The sequence below is a fragment of the Perognathus longimembris genome, chromosome 3 (assembly GCF_023159225.1).
Source record: "Perognathus longimembris pacificus isolate PPM17 chromosome 3, ASM2315922v1, whole genome shotgun sequence".
In the NCBI taxonomy this organism is placed as follows: Eukaryota; Metazoa; Chordata; class Mammalia; order Rodentia; family Heteromyidae; genus Perognathus; species Perognathus longimembris.
In genome coordinates, this window is record NC_063163.1 from 85306437 (window position 1) to 85325379 (window position 18943).

The 18943-nt window shown below is 42.9% G+C and overlaps 1 protein-coding gene and 1 long non-coding RNA gene across 2 annotated transcripts in view; one reads left to right on the top strand and one right to left on the bottom strand.

The window, feature by feature from the left end:
• The window catches only part of Hectd4 (HECT domain E3 ubiquitin protein ligase 4), a 124434-nt gene that overhangs the window by 52295 nt on the left and 53196 nt on the right, over positions 1-18943 (top strand). The window contains 13 exon segments of the mRNA XM_048342915.1: positions 1497-1567; positions 2450-2555; positions 3116-3236; positions 4026-4148; positions 6021-6145; positions 8300-8453; positions 8868-8968; positions 10916-11114; positions 13521-13640; positions 15340-15444; positions 16310-16473; positions 17006-17239; positions 18674-18866. Coding sequence (XP_048198872.1) covers positions 1497-1567; positions 2450-2555; positions 3116-3236; positions 4026-4148; positions 6021-6145; positions 8300-8453; positions 8868-8968; positions 10916-11114; positions 13521-13640; positions 15340-15444; positions 16310-16473; positions 17006-17239; positions 18674-18866 — 1816 coding nt within the window.
• Positions 111-18035, bottom strand: LOC125349106. The gene is made up of 2 exons (XR_007210455.1): positions 18004-18035; positions 111-242 (listed from the first exon to the last, which is right to left on the bottom strand). It is a non-coding gene; the product is annotated as an uncharacterized LOC125349106 (long non-coding RNA).

The following is an 18943-nucleotide window of genomic DNA, read 5'->3' on the forward strand; positions in this document are numbered from 1 at the left end:
TGGTAGCATGTAGGCAGGACCCCATGCGCTGGGGATGATTTTATCAGAGGGTTGTGTTCCATTCTAGTGGGCCAAGGCCTGCCTACATTGTTGTTGTTGTTGTTGTTTTGCCATTCCTGGGGTTTGAAATCAGGGCCTGAGCACTGTCTCTGTCTTCTTTTTGCTCAAGGCTAGCACTCTACCACTTGAGCCACAGTGCCACTTCCAGCCTTTTCTCTTAATGTTGTGCTGAGGACTCCAACCTAGGGCTTGATGCCTAGGGCTAGGCAAGCATTCTACCACTAAGCCACATTCCCAGCCCTCCGTTCTTCATCTTACCTTTTGGATACCCTATAAGTGGATAGTTGGTTTCTAAGCCATTGTTCTTATAATGTGAGAGGCTGTGGTAGAGGGATAGGAGCAGCTTTGCTCTGCCAGTCATTTCCTGGGCCTTGGCTTAGTGCTTCTCCATCTTCAGCTAGAGAATGGGCTTGGAAATCTTACCTCCTGTGGAGCTTTGTGAGGTTCTATTGCAAGTTAGAACCCAGCTACATTGGCCTTCATTAGCCTACTTAAAGACTTAGCAGACTCTCTTGTGAATTTATGGGCCCTACCTTACTGCCTTTTAGTCTCACCTTTAGTTCAGTGAACTTTCATTCTAGGATCATAACCTTATTGTGACCACCAAGAACAGGTGGCTTTCTTTCTGTTGGGCACTAAAGCAAGTAACTAAATTCTGGTACCATGAGGAAACCTGTGGAGGCGATAGGCAGAGTCACTGTCTTTCTAATGGTAAAGATGGTTGTTTTATAGGTACATATGTCAAATCTATCAAATTGTACACTTCACCATATGCACTTTATTCTGTATCATATCTCAATAAAAGAAGAAAAAGGAGTAATTTCTTACATCTCTTGCCATCCTTTTTAGAAAAGCCAAGGATTAAAAATCCTCCTTCTCAAGTGATTTTTTTGAGGGGCCATGGTCTGAATGTATGATTGACTTGGCTACACTGGCTTTTCATAGCTTACTAGTTCTCTAACTACTTCCACACAGGGCTTCAAATAAGTTACCCTCTTAGCAATTCACAGATAGAAAGAGAGGATTCTCATTTTTCAAGGACGTAACTGGACTAAATTTTGTTCATAAATTTAGGTTCAAATGCTTTCTTACCTTACCTTAAAAACTACCTGGGGGTGGCTGGGATTATAGTTGATTCTTTTTTTTTTTGCCAGTCCTGGGCCTTGGACTCAGGGCCTGAACACTGTCCCTGGCTTCTTTTTGCTCAAGGCTAGCACTCTACAACTTGAGCCACAGCACCACTTCTGGCCATTTTCTGTATATGTGGTGCTGGGGAATCAAACCTAGGGCTTCATGTATACAATGCAAGCACTCTTGCCACTAGGCCATATTCCCAGCCCCCCTGGCATCTTCAATACAGTCAAATTGTAAACATTTTGAGTTTAAAGATTCCAGAAAATTTGCTTACAAACTTTTTGACTTTTCTATCATTTTAGCTCTGGCTTAAACATCTTGTACCCGGGTGAAACTGAAATCAATAACTTACTTCAGCTGGTCTTAACAGAAGGTGAGAATTACTCTTCAACAACCCTTGTAGTCTGTCCCTAAGGAAACAACTGGATATTCCGGTTATAGTCTTGTTTTCTTCTTAGCTGTTAGTCAAAATATTTGAAAAATGTATCTGCACAACTGCAGCACTTCAGTCACTGAAAACAGACACCATGCTTATGTATGTTCAGGCCTTGTAAGCCTATCTCCAAGGCACCATCAGATGTACCTGAGTGTAGATCTTTACTACATTTAAAGATAAATGACTTCTTGGTGATTGCTAAGCCGGACCCGCCCCCCCCGCCACCCTCCCCCACACACATTAGAACGCAATTTTTTTTTTTTTTTTGCCAGTCCTGGGGCTTGGACTCAGGGCCTGAGCACTGTCCCTGGCTTCTTTTTGCTCAAGGGTAGCACTCTGCCACTTGAGCCACAGCACCACTTCTGGCCATTTTCTGTATATGTGGTGCTGGGGAATTGAACCCAGGGCCTCATGTATACGAGGCAAGCACTCTTGCCACTAGGCCATATCCCCAGCCCCCCAAATTTTAAGTTAACAAACAATAAGAATACATCAGTGTTAAAGAAGACCAGTACTGACAAACAAACTTAACTTATGGAGTCAGAAATTGTTCTTTATGAAAATCCCTAAAGCAGTCGATCTTTGAAGAAGCCAGGATGCCCAGGTGGGAAGCAGCATAGTTGGCTGGTGTGTAGTTTTGCTGCTGTTGTTTGTGTTTGTCTATGTTGGTGCTCCTAGGTTCTAGACCCACAATCTACCGTTTAAAAACTTTGTTTTAAAAAGCATGTTTTCTAAGGCCCACAATCTACCGTTTAAAAAAAAAGCATGTTTTCTAAGCACCGTCACCAAGGTTGTTCATGGAGCTTTGTTGTGTGTTAGGGGAGAGAAACAGCGGACTAGCCCAGCTGCGAGATGTGATCCTCACCAGCCTAGCTGAACAGCTTCAAAATAACCGATTCGGAAGTGACGAGGATGACCATTACAGGTGATCACGTGATATTAGTCACTCCTAGTCTCTTTACCTTCTTCTAAGTGAGGCCTTTATATTGAAATAGGTTTGGCCACTGTTAGTCTTCATTGTAGCTTATATGTTCATTAGCATGGGAAGCCTAAAGCCTGGATAATTGATTAAAAAGCAATACGTCCCAGATTTGACCTAAAAACCAGTGATAGCACATTTGCCTGGGCAAAAAGTGCTTAGCAGAAGGAACTTATATGAGAAATGTGCTGGTAGGGGGTGGTGGGAGAGTAATCCCAGTTTTGTCAGAGAAGCTGGGGATGGGGAACAAGTCTTTACTTTCCTATGTTCTTAATAAAGTATTTCGATTAGATGGTTTAGTAGTGTTTTGTTTTTATAGGTTTAGTTTAAATAATATATTTAGTTGTTAGCATCGTTTCTGAATAAGGAGATTGGCTTGCAGAGTGAACTACTTTTGTATCTTTTTTAAGAAATGTGTTTGTGTTTGTCATCTAGTACTCATAAAATTTACCCTGTGACTAATAAACCATCAATATTTTATCATTGTATTTTTCTGCAATTGAAAGACTAAATGATGAACTTCTACACTACATTCTGAAGATTGTCGTACGAGAATCTTGTATCTTAATTACCAAGTGCCAAACTGTCTCTAAAGATGATTTTCAGAAGCTCCTTTCAACTGTGCCTGTAAGTAAAAATGTGTTTACTGCAATCAAAATTGTCTCTGGTCCCTCTTTTCATGGTACTGTCTTGAGGTGTGTGTCCATGCACACACACACACACACACATACACACACATTTGACACAATAGTTGTCTGACTAAACTTGGTTTTGTTTTGTTCAGTGAATGTTTTCTGCCTGTTCACTTAGCATTGCTTTCTAAGCCATTAATGTTTTAAAGAGACTGATAAAAAGAACCTTCAGAGCCAGGTGCTAGTGGCTCATGCCTATAATCCTAGCTACTTAGGAGGCTGAGCTCTGAGGATCACGGTTCATAGCCAGCCCGGGCACAAAAGTTTGTGAAGCTCTTACCTCCAATTAACCACCAGGAAACCAGAAGTGGAGTTTTGGCTCAAAAATATTAGGTGCTAGCTTTGTGCAAAAGAGCTTAGGGATACTGCCCAGACTCTGAGTTTGAGCCCCATGACTGACCCTCCCCCCCCCAAAAAAGAAAAAAATATTCAGGGTTTGGGTGGAGTCTTCATGTGAAGAGGTGAAGGGAAAGAACTGTTGAAGGACAACACCCCAAGCAATCATCTAGCTCTAGTGAGGCCTGTGCAGAGGAAGGTGGGAAGGTACTGTGTCAGAGTCTAAACTGAAAGCCATGTGCATATAAGTAACCTGAGAAACTAACTGTTCTGTTTTCTGTACTTTTTCTTTTTGTTTCCCTATGGGAATCATATAAAAGCTTGAGGGTTACATGATCCCTGTTCTCGAGAGGGCTTGGTCACTTAAACACCCTTGTTTGTGTTAAAGGCTGCATCTTCCTGCCTGCGCTATCTGATGGCAGTTCAGAATCACCTTCTCAGTAACACTGTTTTGATTAAACCTGATGAGAATGATGACAGTGACAACTCCTTGCAGGGAGAGACATTGAAGGTACAGGTAAACACCGAGTTTTATTTTAAAGATGCTTTCTACCCAGTATGTAAAGCACAGTGTAATGGGTGTATTTCTGTGTGTTATGATGCCAGAATTCACCGTGTGAGCTAGAGTCTTCTGAGGGGTACCAGGCCATTCATTTCACAGATTTTAATGTCATTACAGTGGTTGCCATACTTGTGATGCTCATGATGTGGCATCCACATGCTCCTGTCATCTCTCTGAGCCTTTGCTTATTGTCATCTTTCTTTGAGAACTGTGAAATGTGCATTCACCAGTGACCTACCTCATCATACCTGGAAATTTTACAACACACACATATGCATGTGCCCATGCACACACATGTGCCCACACGCACACACACACAGAGGAACATAGCATTTTAAACAGTTTTGACATTTGATGGTTTATTTTATTTTCTGATCCCAATAACCTCTTAAAGGTGATAATTTTCTCTTTGTATTGAATAGTTTAATTTCTAAATCTATAGTTTATTTCATTTTCTGTCCTTTAAAACTAGCTTCAGTGTAAGCTCAGTCCTTTGTTCCTGCAGGACGACTTACAGCAGTCCAAAGACTTTTGTAGTAGTGCCTTCATTTTGACAGGTACTCAAAGTAGTTGTTTGTATTATTCTTCAGAATTTCATCTTTGTGGGAAAACTAGAGAAAGTGATGAGAACTTTTTATTCCTGAAAATGTTGACTTAAACACTAAAAATTAATCAAAGAGGGGCTGGGAATATGGTGTAGTAGTAGAGTGCTTGCCTTGCATACATGAAGCCCTGGGTTTGATTCCTCAGCACCACATATATAGAAAATGGCCAGAAGTGGCTCTATGGCTCAAGTGGCAGAGAGCTAGCCTTGAGCAAAAAGAAGCCAGGGACAGTGCTCAGGTCCTGAGTTCAAGCCCCAGGACTGGCAAAAAAAAAAAAAAATTAAAGAAACCATAAAAAACATGCAGTTTTTCTCTCTGTCTCACATCATTAGTATGATAGTCATGGCCTAGCTGATCTGTCAGTTCAGAATTCTTTTTATTAATAAAATTACTTAATACAGAAAAGACTCCTAGAAGTTATCAAAAATATACCAGGGTTTTTATTCTATGTGAAAGGCTGAATGTTATTAATTCTTAACTAAACCATGGAGAGAAATTTGAGAACTCTCAGTAAAGGCAGAATAGGTTCAGTTGTGTAGGTTTTCCAAGGAAAAATTTTAAGACACATAGAAGTCACCAAAAGAGTTAATTTGTTTTTTTTTAATAAAAAATAATTGTAAAGTAATTATTTCTATGGTATTAACTAGTGTTTCTTAACACATTTAGTACGTATATTCCATTAATCCCCCAACAGTCATTTTTAATGTTTAATAGCCTAGACCTGCCTGCTACTTTGAATGATTAAACTTGCCGATTTTCAGTGTAATGAGTTTTGAGACAAGAAGAGAAAGGTCACTTGTACTGTTTCAGAATGTTGTGGTTTTGTCTCATTTTACCCACCGCCTGTACATGCTCCTTTACTGTTCTGTTTTTCTCTTTAGCTGTCCTCATCCACCCAAGGCAGTCTTCCACCCGGACAGTTTCTGGGCTGGCCACCAGGAGCTCTCCTGTGCTGGATGAGATGGGAGCGAGGCCTTTCCTTCTAGGCACGCATTCACTCCCAGTGAAATACTACGTATTTCTGGCCATCCCCACACCTTGGCCTCCCAAATCAGATTGCTGCTTGCCGTCCCAGAGGGGCTGTCTGCTTTGGGTTCACTCCGGCCGCCTCATCATTTCATTTGAGAATGCATCATCAAATACACCATGTTATGTTGTCACTGTGAGTGTTTGGTCATCATAAAACTAAAAATAATATGCTGTCTTTTCCACCTAGGAGCTAAAGATCAGTATTTTGGCTCTTGCCACCCAGATCTTGACGGGTTGTGACGAGGTGCTGGAGATGCTACAGCAGGTCACCACTGCCCTCATCCATAGTGACCTGCCCGACCGTGAACAGAGGTGAGGAGGCAGGCCAGGCAGGACCTGCCCTTCACAAGGACAATCGCTGTGGACGTGTGATCTCTCTGGGGCAGGTCAAAAAACAACCTTTTACTATAGAGAGATATTTCTGTGAGAATAGGTGAGACTAGCTGTGTTCCAAAGCTAAGAGCAATTAAAGTTCTTAACGTGCTTTTAGGTAAGATTGAGCCAGTAGCCATGTCATAGGGATTGAAAGGTTCTGGAGACACCCTTGACTCCAACATTGGGGACATTATTTTTTTGAAGTTTGAACCTGGGTCTTAGGCTTCCTGTACAGACCCGCTACTACTTGGGCCATGCCTCCAGTTCTTTTTGCTATAGTTATTCTCAGGTAAGATCTCTCAGCTCTCATTTTTTTTTTTTTTTTTGGCCTGGGCTAGTGTGGACCATGATCCATGCTTCCTGCATAGCTAGGAATGACAGCCATGTACCACCACACCCAGTTTATTGGTTAATATAGGGACACAGCTTGCCTCAAACCACAATCCTCCTGATATCAGCTTCCTGGGTATCTAGGATCATGAATGTGAGCTACTGCACACAACACATTTGGGACTTCTGTCATTATTCTCAAATTGACCTTTCTCTTTGTCTAGCTCAGCACCAAACCCACTTATTTTAAGGAGGAAGAGGTGGCTTAGTGAAACTCAGCTGCTACACAGAAGACAGCATTGACATGACACCTCAAGATTTTACTCTAATTGCCCTTCTTCAAATCCAGGCCTGGGTGGCAACTCCTTTACAGTCACACAGCCCTTCTTGGCCTTCTATCGAGATGGCTGCCCTGGCTGGTGTTTACAGCTACATTGTGTGCCATTAATGTGATCATTTGGTTAAGAGATATGGAGGAAAACTAATAGTGCAGCATAATTTTCATGCAGACAAAGAGGACTTGTGTGTCACCATTTCCTTGCTTCTCCCAGTCTGGCAGGAGGTTAATGGAGGCAGGGCTAAGTATATAACCCAGACTGGCATTGCCCCATGGCTACTTACAACATGTAGTACCCACCTCTGGTTTGTGAAAGGAATGGAATGTAAAGGGGGAGGCTGAGACTACCATCCGTTTCTATTGGCACCAGTGTCTTCAGTGCCCTCGGAGACTTTAATTCTTCTATTAATTCTTATATTAATGACAAAAATCTGCCTACTTAAAGTAGTCAGAATCACAGATTAAAAGCGGACTAGTACTTGCTAGGGTAGAGTTTTAGTTTTACAAGATGAAGCATTCCAGAGATAGGTGTTGCTGATTGGTATATCTAAAATGTGTGCTTAAAAAATGGTTAAGAGGGGCTGGGGATATAGCCTAGTGGCAAGAGTGCCTGCCTTGGATACATGAGGCCCTAGGTTCGATTCCCCAGCACCACATATACAGAAAACGGCCAGAAGTGGCGCTGTGGCTCAAGTGGCAGGGTGCTAGCCTTGAGCGGGAAGAAGCCAGGGACAGTGCTCAGGCCCTGAGTCCAAGGCCCAGGACTGGCCAAAAAAAAAAAAAAAAAAAAAAAAAAATGGTTAAGAGGGTGCTGGGGATATGGCCTACTGGCAATGCTTGCCTCCTATACATGAAGCCCTGGGCTCAATTCCCCAGCACCACATATACAGAAAACGACCAGAAGTGGCGCTGTGGCTCAAGTGGCAGAGTGCTAGCCTTGAGCAAAAAGAAGCCAGGGACAGCACTCAGGCCCTGAGTCTAAGCCCAGGACTGGTTAAAAAAAAAATGGTTAAGAGGATGATTTTTTTGCCACAATAAAAACGTGGGGGAAAAAACAATGGGGACTACCTCTGTGGCCCACAGGAGCCTCAGTTGCTGTAGGCAGGGAGAGAATTTCACTCTGGCAGGTGAGTTGTGCCCTCCCTTCCAAGACTCAGTCAGAAAGACACCTGGAGGGACAAGAAGAACCTGGGGACAGTTTTGCATTTCAGGATCCATGTGTAAAGTGGTTTTTTGGCCCTGTACAGGTTAGAGGGGAAATCCATGAATAGCTCTGACCCCCTTCCTCAGAGGTGGAGGTGGGAAATTGTGGGTGAGTGGCTACAGCTACAAGTATTTCACTAGATTTGTCAGCATAGACCATATTGATTTCCTCTCTTCATGTCAGGACATTACTTAGGCTGTGTGCTTTCTTGAACTTGTAGGTTAAAAGGCTTGGAACAAGTCACCAAGGCCACGATGCTCGGTCACCTCCTCCCAGTGTTGCTGACCTCCCTAATGCACCCTAATCTGCAGACGCTGACCATGGCGGACGCCCTGATGCCTCAGCTCGTGCAGCTGGTGCTCTACACTAGCCAGGTGGGACCCAGGGGCCTCTGACCTGCTCTGGAGTCAGTCTGTGCCTTTTAGAAACCAAGAAAAGGGGTCTATGTTCCCCAAACAGAGTGGAGTGGTCAGGGAACAGGTTATGTTTGTTGGACCAAATTAGTGACTAGTCTTTTAGCAAGTGTTGTTAGCTTATCAGCTATAAAAATGTAAATTAATGTGTAACAACCTTGAAACCTGGGTGGCTGAAAGTAATAAGATGAATGTGGTCCTTCCCAGATTAAGGTAGATGGCCTTGGGTGACCTTAATAGCAAAGCATTTCTTACTGAAGGAGAGCAGACTGGGATTGTAAATGATGACTGAAACGAGAATTGTAAATGGTCTCTTGTGCATCCAGGTTGCCTGCAGTAAGCACTTTAAGACACACATATGGTTTTGTGTTTCAGACGGCTCTGCTGCTTAAAACCCAGTGTCCTGTTTTTGCTGAGGTAGGCTGTTCGCCGTGTGGCTCATCAGACCAGAAGTGCAGGCTGTTCCCTGATGAGAGGTAATGCTGGTCCTCTCGGGCTTCTGTCCTTTCACATCGCCGATTTTCAGCAAGGATTATCAAGCTGGCATAAAATTTTACAGATAACTATAACTGCTTTATAAATGTGCAGGATCAATAGAATAAATTGCCCTGTGAATTAAATGATTAGTTCAAAATTGGCCTGAAACTCTCATACACTAATGTTAGGGATATAATAAACTATTAGGACTTCAGCAATAGTTTGATGGTATTTTTCCCTCCACTTTTTATTAGCATTTATTAGTTATACAAGAGGGATTCGTTTCGACATGCCCACATATGCATACATTGTACCTTGATCAGACTAGCTCTTCTGTCACTCTCCTTCACCCTCTCTACTTCCTTCCCAAACCAACTCAGGAAGTTTCATTGTTTTGTCCTGTTTTGCTTTAAGGAACAGGGTCTCCCTGTTTCCCAGGTGGGCTCCAATTTGCTGGGTTCCACTGATCTCCCTCTGAGCCTCCCACATCACACGGGTGGGGCACAGCCCACCATAACTGGCTGCCTTCTTTTCTTTAAAAATTATATATACACTTACCATATGATCCAGCTATGTATTTTCCCCCCAAAGATCAGATCTGAAGGTTTGTATTGGCTTTAGTGGACAAAACCCACAATCAGAAAGAACCCAGTGTCCCTCAGCAGGAGAATGGAAAACTGTGGGCTGTCCCAGAACAGGCTTCTCCCCAGTATCAAAAGTATGGGCCATGTGGGCATAGCACAGCGGGTGGATGCAGAGTACTTGTGCTGAGAGAAAGAAGCCAGTCACACCACAAATCCCTTTGTATAAACCCCCAGAAAATACAGACTGCTGTCCAGGGATTGCCTCAGGGAGCAAGAGCAATTAGCAAAGGGAGAGAAGGAAACTTTGTACCTCTATACAAGTGTCCAAATTTTCCAGGTTGTATGTTGTAAATGTGTGCAGTTTATTACATAACCTGTTTCATTCAAGATTGGTCAGAAGGGATTTCCCAGGTTTCTTAGAGCAGTGAGCTATGTATATAGTGGAGTCATTGCACTGAGGAAAACTTGCACCTGTGCCATCCCATGCCAGCAGCCAAAGCCCCTGTGACTGAGAGATGGGCCTTCACATTTTATTTCTTTGAAATCTAATTTACATAGACACTGTGACTAGCAGCTGTGTTGTTAGTGCAGCTCTGCAGCCAGTGGTATTGGAAAAAAAAAAATTAAAAAACCCAGGAGATCAAGGCTACCAGGCTCAGGTTTTATGAGTCTGTGTTCTGCACCACAAGGCTCATGTTAGAGGGCTTAAAGGCACCTTCTGCTAGTGAAAATCCCAGCAGAAGGAGTGTTGTGGGCTCACAAGAGTTTTCAGCAACTGGGACACTGACACCCACCAAAGGGAATTTCACAGGGCAGTAAGCCTATGGGGTTTGGAAAGATTCCTGTCGTAAAGTTGGCATTACAATAGCTGTTTTTTTTCCCCCCTCAATAACTTTGCATGAAAGTTTGAGGTGGGCTGGGAATATGGCTTAGTGGGTAGAGTGCTTGCCCAGCATGCATGAAGCCCTGGGTTCCATTCCTCAGCACCACAGAAATAGAAAAAGCTGGAAGTGTCACTGTGACTCAAGTGGTAGAGTGCTTGCCATTAATAAAAAAAAGCTCAGGGACAGTTCAAGCTCAAGCTCTGGGACTGGCAAAAAAAAAGAAAAAAAATTAATGAGGTTTCCTGGAAACCAAAGACTTCTCCATAGAAAAAAAGGGAGAAATCCAAACATATATTCATGCTTAACTTTATGTATGCAAAGGTTATGTATTTTGTAAGTAATGTAGTACCTATCAGCCAGTGAGAACAGTGTTCCTGGGTACTCCATGCAGCCCCACTTCCTCACATATGCTGACTGTTTCACACCATTTGCTTTTACTTGTGGCTGAGCCATTCTACTGTTCCTCCTCTGCTTGTAGAGTGCTGGAGGAGAAGGAAGAGCCAGGCTTCCTCACGGGGTTAAAGATTCCTGCCCCCTGGGCTGCTGGGAAGACAGTGGAAACAGTTCACCCCGTCAGAGACAACTATAAGTTTAAAGAGACCGTCCATATCCCTGGAGCTCGCTGCTTGTACCTGAGATTTGACAGCAGGTGCTCTTCACAGTATGACTATGACAAAGTAAGCAAGAGTGGGTTATATTGCTGCCACTCTAGTGAGTGCCTTTCTTAGTGCTTCTTATTTTTCTTTGCTGCTGGCCACCAGTCCTGACTTATTTCTGTCTGCAGATAGCTCTGAGGAGGGCTTTCCTCACATAGTGCCTTGAAGGGTCATGCTTGAGGGGGAGTTAAGGAGCAGCACCTCTGCAGTTTCAGAACAATGTTCCAATGACACGTTGAAAGGGTGTACCTTTGTGACAAGCTTTCAACAGCTCAGTTCTGAGTCAAGGGACCATTGCCTTCTATTCTGATGACTTCCTGCCTTCCCTCTTGGCAACCATTCATCTAGGAAGGTCTCACTGCCCAATTCTGGGGATTTCTCATGTATCTTTGGGAGAAGGTAGGCTTTTAGAATCTGGTGCAAGCGCATGCGTGCACACAACACACACACATTCATTCATTCTTGTTCTTCTTTGCCATTGCTAGGTAGATTTTCAGAAAGAGTGGTTTCCAACTAGTAGCTTAACAGTTCTCCAGAAAAAAGAAATGTCTGAGGGCTGAAGTCTTATTTCCTACTATTAATTGTTATAGATTAGCACATGGAATTTAGGAAAGGCTAATGAAAATGAGATATGTAACATGACAAGAGCTGAGGAATTATCTGATGACTCAACATACAAAAAGCTCTGAATCACATGTCACCTGTGTCCCTGTAAACTGAGGGCAGATGGCCCTAATTCCTACTCACCAGGAGAGGCTTTTAGTTTAAAAGTGAAGGACTTCTAAGCCAGACACTGGTGATTCACACCTGTAATCCAGCTACTCAGAAGACTTGAGATTCAGAGAATTGTTGTTCAAGGCCAGCTCCAACAGAAAAGTTCAAGAGACTCCATCTCCAAAGTAACCAGCTAAAGGCTGGGCTGAAGGTACAGTGCTAGTGGTTGAGTGCCAGCCAGTCAAGTAAGCCAGCAAGCTTGATTGATTGTGTCAAACCCTGGCACCAGCAAAAAAGAAAAGAAGGATTGCTTAACTATGTCTACCATGAGATGGTACAACATATGACTGGAAGTTGCATAGCTTCTCCCCACTGTGTGGCCTTTTAGCAAGGAGGGTCAGGAATCCCAGATGCCTAGAGAGGTTTCAGGTTTTTCCCCAGAGCTCTTCTTAACTAGAAGCAAGAAATAAAAAAGGTGGTCTTTGGTAGGCCTTAAAAAATATATATATATATATACATACATACATATATTTATATATGTATATAATGTTGTATATATTTATGTCATACATATTATATAAACATATTTATATAATATGTAAAATATATACTATAGAAATATATTTTATGTATTATATAAATATATTTACATATTAAAAAATTTCATATCCAATGTCATCAGTCTACCTTGCTCCATGGCTTCTGCATTTACTTAGCTACCTCATTTCCTAGGTTCAGGTGAAGTGACTGTTTAATATGGCAATGGAAGGTGCCCACTCCACTTTGTATCATTTGGTTTCTCCTATAAAAAGAATAATTTGCATCTTCTCCTGTGCTCTAACTTACCCCATGGTGGACATTAGGGTACATGATAAAGCACAAAGGCTCTCCACAGGGTGAGAGTACATTCACTCTCCAGTGCTCCCTCGCTGGTGTCAGCCAAAGGTCCAGAAAGGGTAAGAAATCACCCTGATAAGCATTCAGGCCTAGAGAAACAAATGCAGTGCAGAGTCATCAGACTTCAATTTTCCTCTGGGACTATGTGAATGCAAAGTGAGCTGTCAGTGTTTCATCTCCATTTAGAAAGTCAGATGATTGGATTTAAATGCATACTCTTTATGGAAGAAAGCATTGACACATGAAAACTGACCCAGAAAGAAATAGACCCCTTTCTAGCCTAAGCTTGTGTCACTTTTTTATACCATTAAGCAATATTATAAGAATATATGGCTTGTTTTCAATTTGTTGCATTTTAAAAAATCCTTATTTCTTCATTGAAGTTTTTTTGGGGGGAGGTGTTTTTATTTTGTTGTGTTGGATACTACCATCTGCCTATCTGTATGTGCACTTTTTATTAATTTGGGGGTCAAATTCTGTTACTAGTGGATCATATATTATTAATTAGCATTAAAATAGCTATTTGAAAAAATGTATATGCATAACTGAGTTAAAATTTTACTGCCTAGTAAAGTTTGATAATACGAAAATACAGCTTTTAATTTTAATCATTATTATTTGTCTGTGGCTATCCTGTGAATGCCAATGGCTGATTGCCTCTGAATTAGAATCAGTTAGGACATATTAGTTATATTGTAATGATACCTGTGCCTGGTTTAAATGTATTTTTAAACAAATATTTTTGCAGCCTTTTTATTGGTAGATGTTGTTTTTGTTTTTCTTTTACAGTCTAACAGTCTATTTTCTGTTTTGAAGTTGGTGATATACGCGGGGCCTAACACAAACAGTAGGAAGGTTGCTGAATATGGAGGCAATACTCTGGGATATGGCAGCCGTAGTGTCTTAGGAACTGGTTGGCCGAAGGACTTGGTGAAGGTATGGTAATCCAGTCACAATTGCCTTCTAGAAAGCAAAGGTGAACTTAGGTTCCTCATGGCCTGGGAACTAACCATAATGCCAGGAAGCACTGGCCACAGCAGCCTTGATGGAAGAAGGGCTATTTTGCCAGGCCTGTCAACTCACTCTTCCCATTCTGAATGATTCCCGTCCACTGAAAGGGCTGTTAGTTCTTCCAGTTAACTTCTCTAGACTCCTTTATAACAGACCACTATCCTAGAACCACGGCACTTCTGTAACTTTTAAAGTATTGTTAGGTGAGTTAATTTTCAAGTGAATTTGGGCCTTTGGAGGCAGATAAGGATCCATTCTCAAACTGATGTGATTAAAGCCATGGTTTGAAATACAGGCTCTTGAGCTACTTCTTGATAGCCATCTAGAATGTGACATAAGCTCAAAACCTCTTATAACCCCACAGTGTATCCAAAATCTGTTTCATGAGGACATAGGGAAACAGACTTTCTATGTATTGTGTATAGGATGCAGCATCTTTAACTCCATCCAGGGTGTAATCTGTGTACATCTAAATCTGGATCAGCACACACTGATTGTCCTCTGATTGGCTGCCTTGTATTCTTACCCATGGACCTGGTTCTGAGTGTGGAGCAGGCCCTCCAGCATCATGTTCTTCAGTGAGGGAAGAGGCAAGGAGAAAGAGAAAGGAATAAAAAGAGGAATTTTGGGGCTGGGAATATGGCTTAGTGGTAGAGTGCTTACCTCGTATACATGAAGCCCTGAGTTTGATTCCTCAGTACCACATATATAGAAAAAAGCTGGAAGTGGCGCTGTGGCTCAAGAGACTGAATGCTAGCCTTAAGCAAAAAGAAGCCAGGAACAGTGCTCAGTCTTGAGTCCACACCCCAGGACTGGCAACAAAAACAAAACAAATAAAAAGAGGAATTTACTCACAATTAAACACAAGCTTGATCTTCATTCTGATTCAATTGTGGCCCATTTCAGAGATGCCTCAGCCCAAAAGGCTACCTGGTCGGTCAGGAGAGACACCTGAGAGATTGGTGTCTAAATGACAAGGATGAAATTTGAGTCCAAAAGCAAGTGAGAGGTGTTGGCTCATGCCTATAATCCTAACTACTTGGGAGGAGATGGATAGGATCAAATTTCGAGATCAGCTGGGATAAAAATGTTAGCAAGTTAGCACTCTAAACCAGTTGCTGAATGTGGTGTCATACACCTGTCCTCCCAGCTAATGTGTGAAGCATAAATAGGAGGATTGCAGTTTAGGCTGGCCCAGGCATAAACATAGGACCCTATCCCCAAATTACCAAAATCCAGAGGGAAGGAGGTATGGCTCAACTGGCAGACTGCCTGCTTAGCAGGCAGAGAAGCTCCTGCATTTAAACTCCACACCACAAAACACACACACACACACACACACACACACACACACACACACACACACACACACACACACGAGAAAAGGAGCCAGGTATTGCTGTGGTCCTGTAGAAAGCAAATCTCAAATCTTTACAGCAGCCTTACTGCCTTCCTATAATGAATGGTAGCTACTCCAGGGACTTACACAGAAGGACCCCGTCTGAAAGGCAAAAAAAAAAGAAAGAAAGAAAAAGAAAAGAAAGTAAATCTCTGAATACAATGCTCTCTTTAAACATTTTGTGTCTTGATTTTAAAGTGCATTTTCCCCCCCTTCAATCTTAAGGTGGAAGGCGATACAGTCACCTTCTCCTTTGAAATGAGAAGTGGCCGTGAACACAACACTCCCGACAAAGCTATGTGGGGCTTTGCTTGTACAGTCCGTGCTCAGGTACTTGAATTTAACACTGCTGTGGGCAAAGTGTGCTATCTCCTGTGTGCCTTGGCGACATACATCATATTTGCCTTGGAAACAGGGCAAAATATGAGCCACTCCGTCATCCGTCTCTTCCATCTGCCAGTAGGAAACGACTAGGAGTTAGTGTAGTGTGATGGAGTAAGACAGCTGTGACCTAAAGTCAGTTCAGCAGCACAAAAATGATCTGTGGCCAGTGGCTCCTCTTCAAGGCCAGGTTGGGGAGGCATTCATCCCAGCATCTTCTGCTGGAAAAGAAGGCTCAAACACACCAGACAAAACCCAGCACTTGGATCTGGATCTTAACAGTAGGAATTCTACTCGACCAATATTCTAGTTTCTGGATTTGAAAAGAGCATTTTAGACTTAGAGACTGCGTAAGCTTAGCCAATCTAGGACTCTCCAGAGCGGGCCTGGCTGCTAGCATCTAAGTTCCATGAGGACAGAGCGTTTGTTTTGCCTTCTCATGTGTCTCCATCTCTTAGAACAGTGGCCTCTACATAGAAGGCACTCAGATATTTCTCAGATTTCAACATCATGGTTTGAGCACAGGGTAGAAGCAACACATGGAACAGTGATCTGTACCTGCATAGGACAGTGGAAAGGAAGTCCCTAGAGAAGCTGGCTTCTTGCTGTGGTTCGCGCTGTTTCTATGCCGGGTGTGAACAGAGCTGTGGTGAGGCCTCACTCAGTAACCATCCCAGGGCCACCATCTCATGGTGTTGAACACTCTCTGCCTGTGTCCCTGAGCCCTGGCATGGGACGCCTGGTGAGGCCCACGTGGGGACAGTGCAGTGCGGTGTCCACTGACGTGTGTGGTTTGCCCCTGTCTGCATTGTAGGAGTCCTCGGAGGATGTCTCAGGAGGCTTGCCCTTCCTGGTAGACCTGGCTTTAGGTCTGTCTGTGTTAGCTTGTTCCATGTTAAGAATCCTGTACAATGGACCAGAAATTACCAAAGAAGAAGAAGCCTGCCAGGAACTATTGCGGTCCAAACTTTTACAAAGGTAACACAAGGGTTCAAATTGAGTCACTTTTACCCACAAAGCAAAAAGAAAACTCCTCTAATGGGAACCATGTTATGACAGGGAAACTACTTTTATTATGTTTCCTAGTGAATTGTGCCTGCTGCTTGACCCTGTTGTGGGTGTCAATGTGCCTGAGAAAGAACATGAAACTTACACCATAGTGCTTTCTGGCCTTTGCCGTGCTAAATTAAATTTACATATTTGAACTACGTAAGCTTTTCCCCAGCCCTAGTGTTGCACCATTGACGGGTCCTCAAAATGATGGCTAGACACGACCATAAAGCCAGGCAGTGGGCATGTGTTATTCTTTTCATTTCTCTGTACATTTTCATAATAAAAAGTTGGGAAGAGGTAGATTCCCAGGTGTGCTCTTGTTCAAGGCTTATGTCTCCTTTTGTCTTTGAAGATTGATGAAAAAATACTTAGTATACATGTGTGATGTGTCTGTAAACATCAAATAGCTTCCCAGGAGGCCTGATCTGAGAGTGAAGAGCTCTTTTCTCTCTGCTAGGTGCCAATGGCAAGTGGAGGCTAATGGCGTCATCTCCCCTGCCCTTACTCCCAGCCCATCTCCATTGCCTCTCACTATAGAGGAAGACAGAGAATTCACCTACCCCTCGGATGTCCTCGTGCCCCCTGCTGGAGGCTACCTTGACCTGCCCCGGATCAGGCTACCTCCTGGAGTGATGATAAAGCTCAGGGAAATTTCTGGCCGTGCTAGACCTCAGTTCAGACCAAGTATAAAGTATGTCACATTTTACTTTTTCCAATGAGGAGGGATGTTTAGACAGTGGAAGGGGTGTTTCTTTTCATATCCAGCCAGTGGACCTTGAATTGTATGTTTACTGGAGTTCTGTAGTAGAGAGCATGTGCAAGGCTCTGGATTCTCTCCTCACAAAAATGAAAACTCTGTGTTTTCATAGTAAACATAAAGTGGGAATGCAAGCTACCCCTCAGCAGGTATCCAGTTAGAAGTGCTCATCCTGCGCTGCGCTGCTCCTGTCGGCCGTGGTGGAAGCTCCTGGATCACTGTTGTACACCTATTGAATCAGAACTCTGGGGGTGGAGCCCACTCCACTGGAGCTGGATAAGCATGAAGGTTTTCTTGAAGTTTGACTCACTAGTACTCAGTCTTCACTTCAGTTTTCCTATAGTCTGGATATGGCACATTTCACTCCTAGGGAAATGGTGAATGTGTACCCTTACAGTTGTAAATGTGCTAGTGCTGTTCTTGTTTAAAGTCTGTTTTGCAGGCCTCCTCTCTGCCTTGAAAGGCAAGATTGACCATTCCAAAATGAAAAACTAGGGAGCAGATGAAATTTAAAATGCAAGAAATACCAAAGATGCCATTGTTTGTTTGTTTGGTTGGTTGGTTTTTTGGCCAGTCCTGGGCTTTGGACTCAGGGCCTGAGCACTGTCCCTGGCTTGTTTTTGCTCAAGCACTCTGCTACTTGAGCCACAGCGCCACTTCTGGCCATTTTCTGTGTATGTGGTGCTGGGGAATCGAACCCAGGGCCTCATGTATATGAGGCAAGCACTCTTGCCACTAGGCCATATCCCCAGCCCAGATGCCATTCTTTTCATCCTAGAATACATATGCACTAAATACCACACACCTGAGTATTACATAAAATGAATCAGTACATAAATGGTGCTAGAATGGTGTTCTAGCTCAACATATACAGATGCTAAAGGAAGTATATTTAGTTTTGATTTTCATACTTTGGGCCTTTGAAAGTTCTACAGGTACTAGTGGCTCATACCTGTAATTCTAGCTAGCTACTCAGGAGGCTAAAAGTTGCAATACAAAGCCAGCTAGGCAGGAAAGCCTGTGAAACTCTTATCTCTAATTAACTACCAAAAAATCTGGAAGTGGAGCTGTGTCTATAGTGGTAGAACACTAGACTTGACCAAAAATGCTCAGTGATACCACCAAGGCCTCCTGAGTTCAAGCTTCAGAACTGGTGTGCGTGTGCGCGCACACACACACACAGAGTTCTCAAGTGAATATAGTGAATTATTTGCCACCTACAGTGTTCACATTCTTACAGTAGTGTAGTAGAGGCAGTGTGGTGGTTCTTTAAGACATTAAGGCCAAAGCCTGCACTTTTCAGCTTAACCAGCTCAGTGTTGATACATTGAAAGGTTGGCCGCCTAACGGGTTTCCACTGTCATGCAGAGAAGTGATTCAGCCGGACGTGATGGAGGAGATGGTGGTGTCATGTGTTATTAAGCACTTGAACTTGGTTGATGCACTGCAGTCTCTAATCAATTTCCAATATCAAGAAGAACATGCAGAGGAATATGATTTATTGTGTAAAATTATGGGAGAGACCTTTAAGAAGCTCAATGCCATGGAGAGACAGCTACAGGTGAGTGCAAGCTAAGACATTTCTACATGTCTTGTAACTGTTGGAAATCATTTCTCTCTGGAAAATTGGAGAAGTTT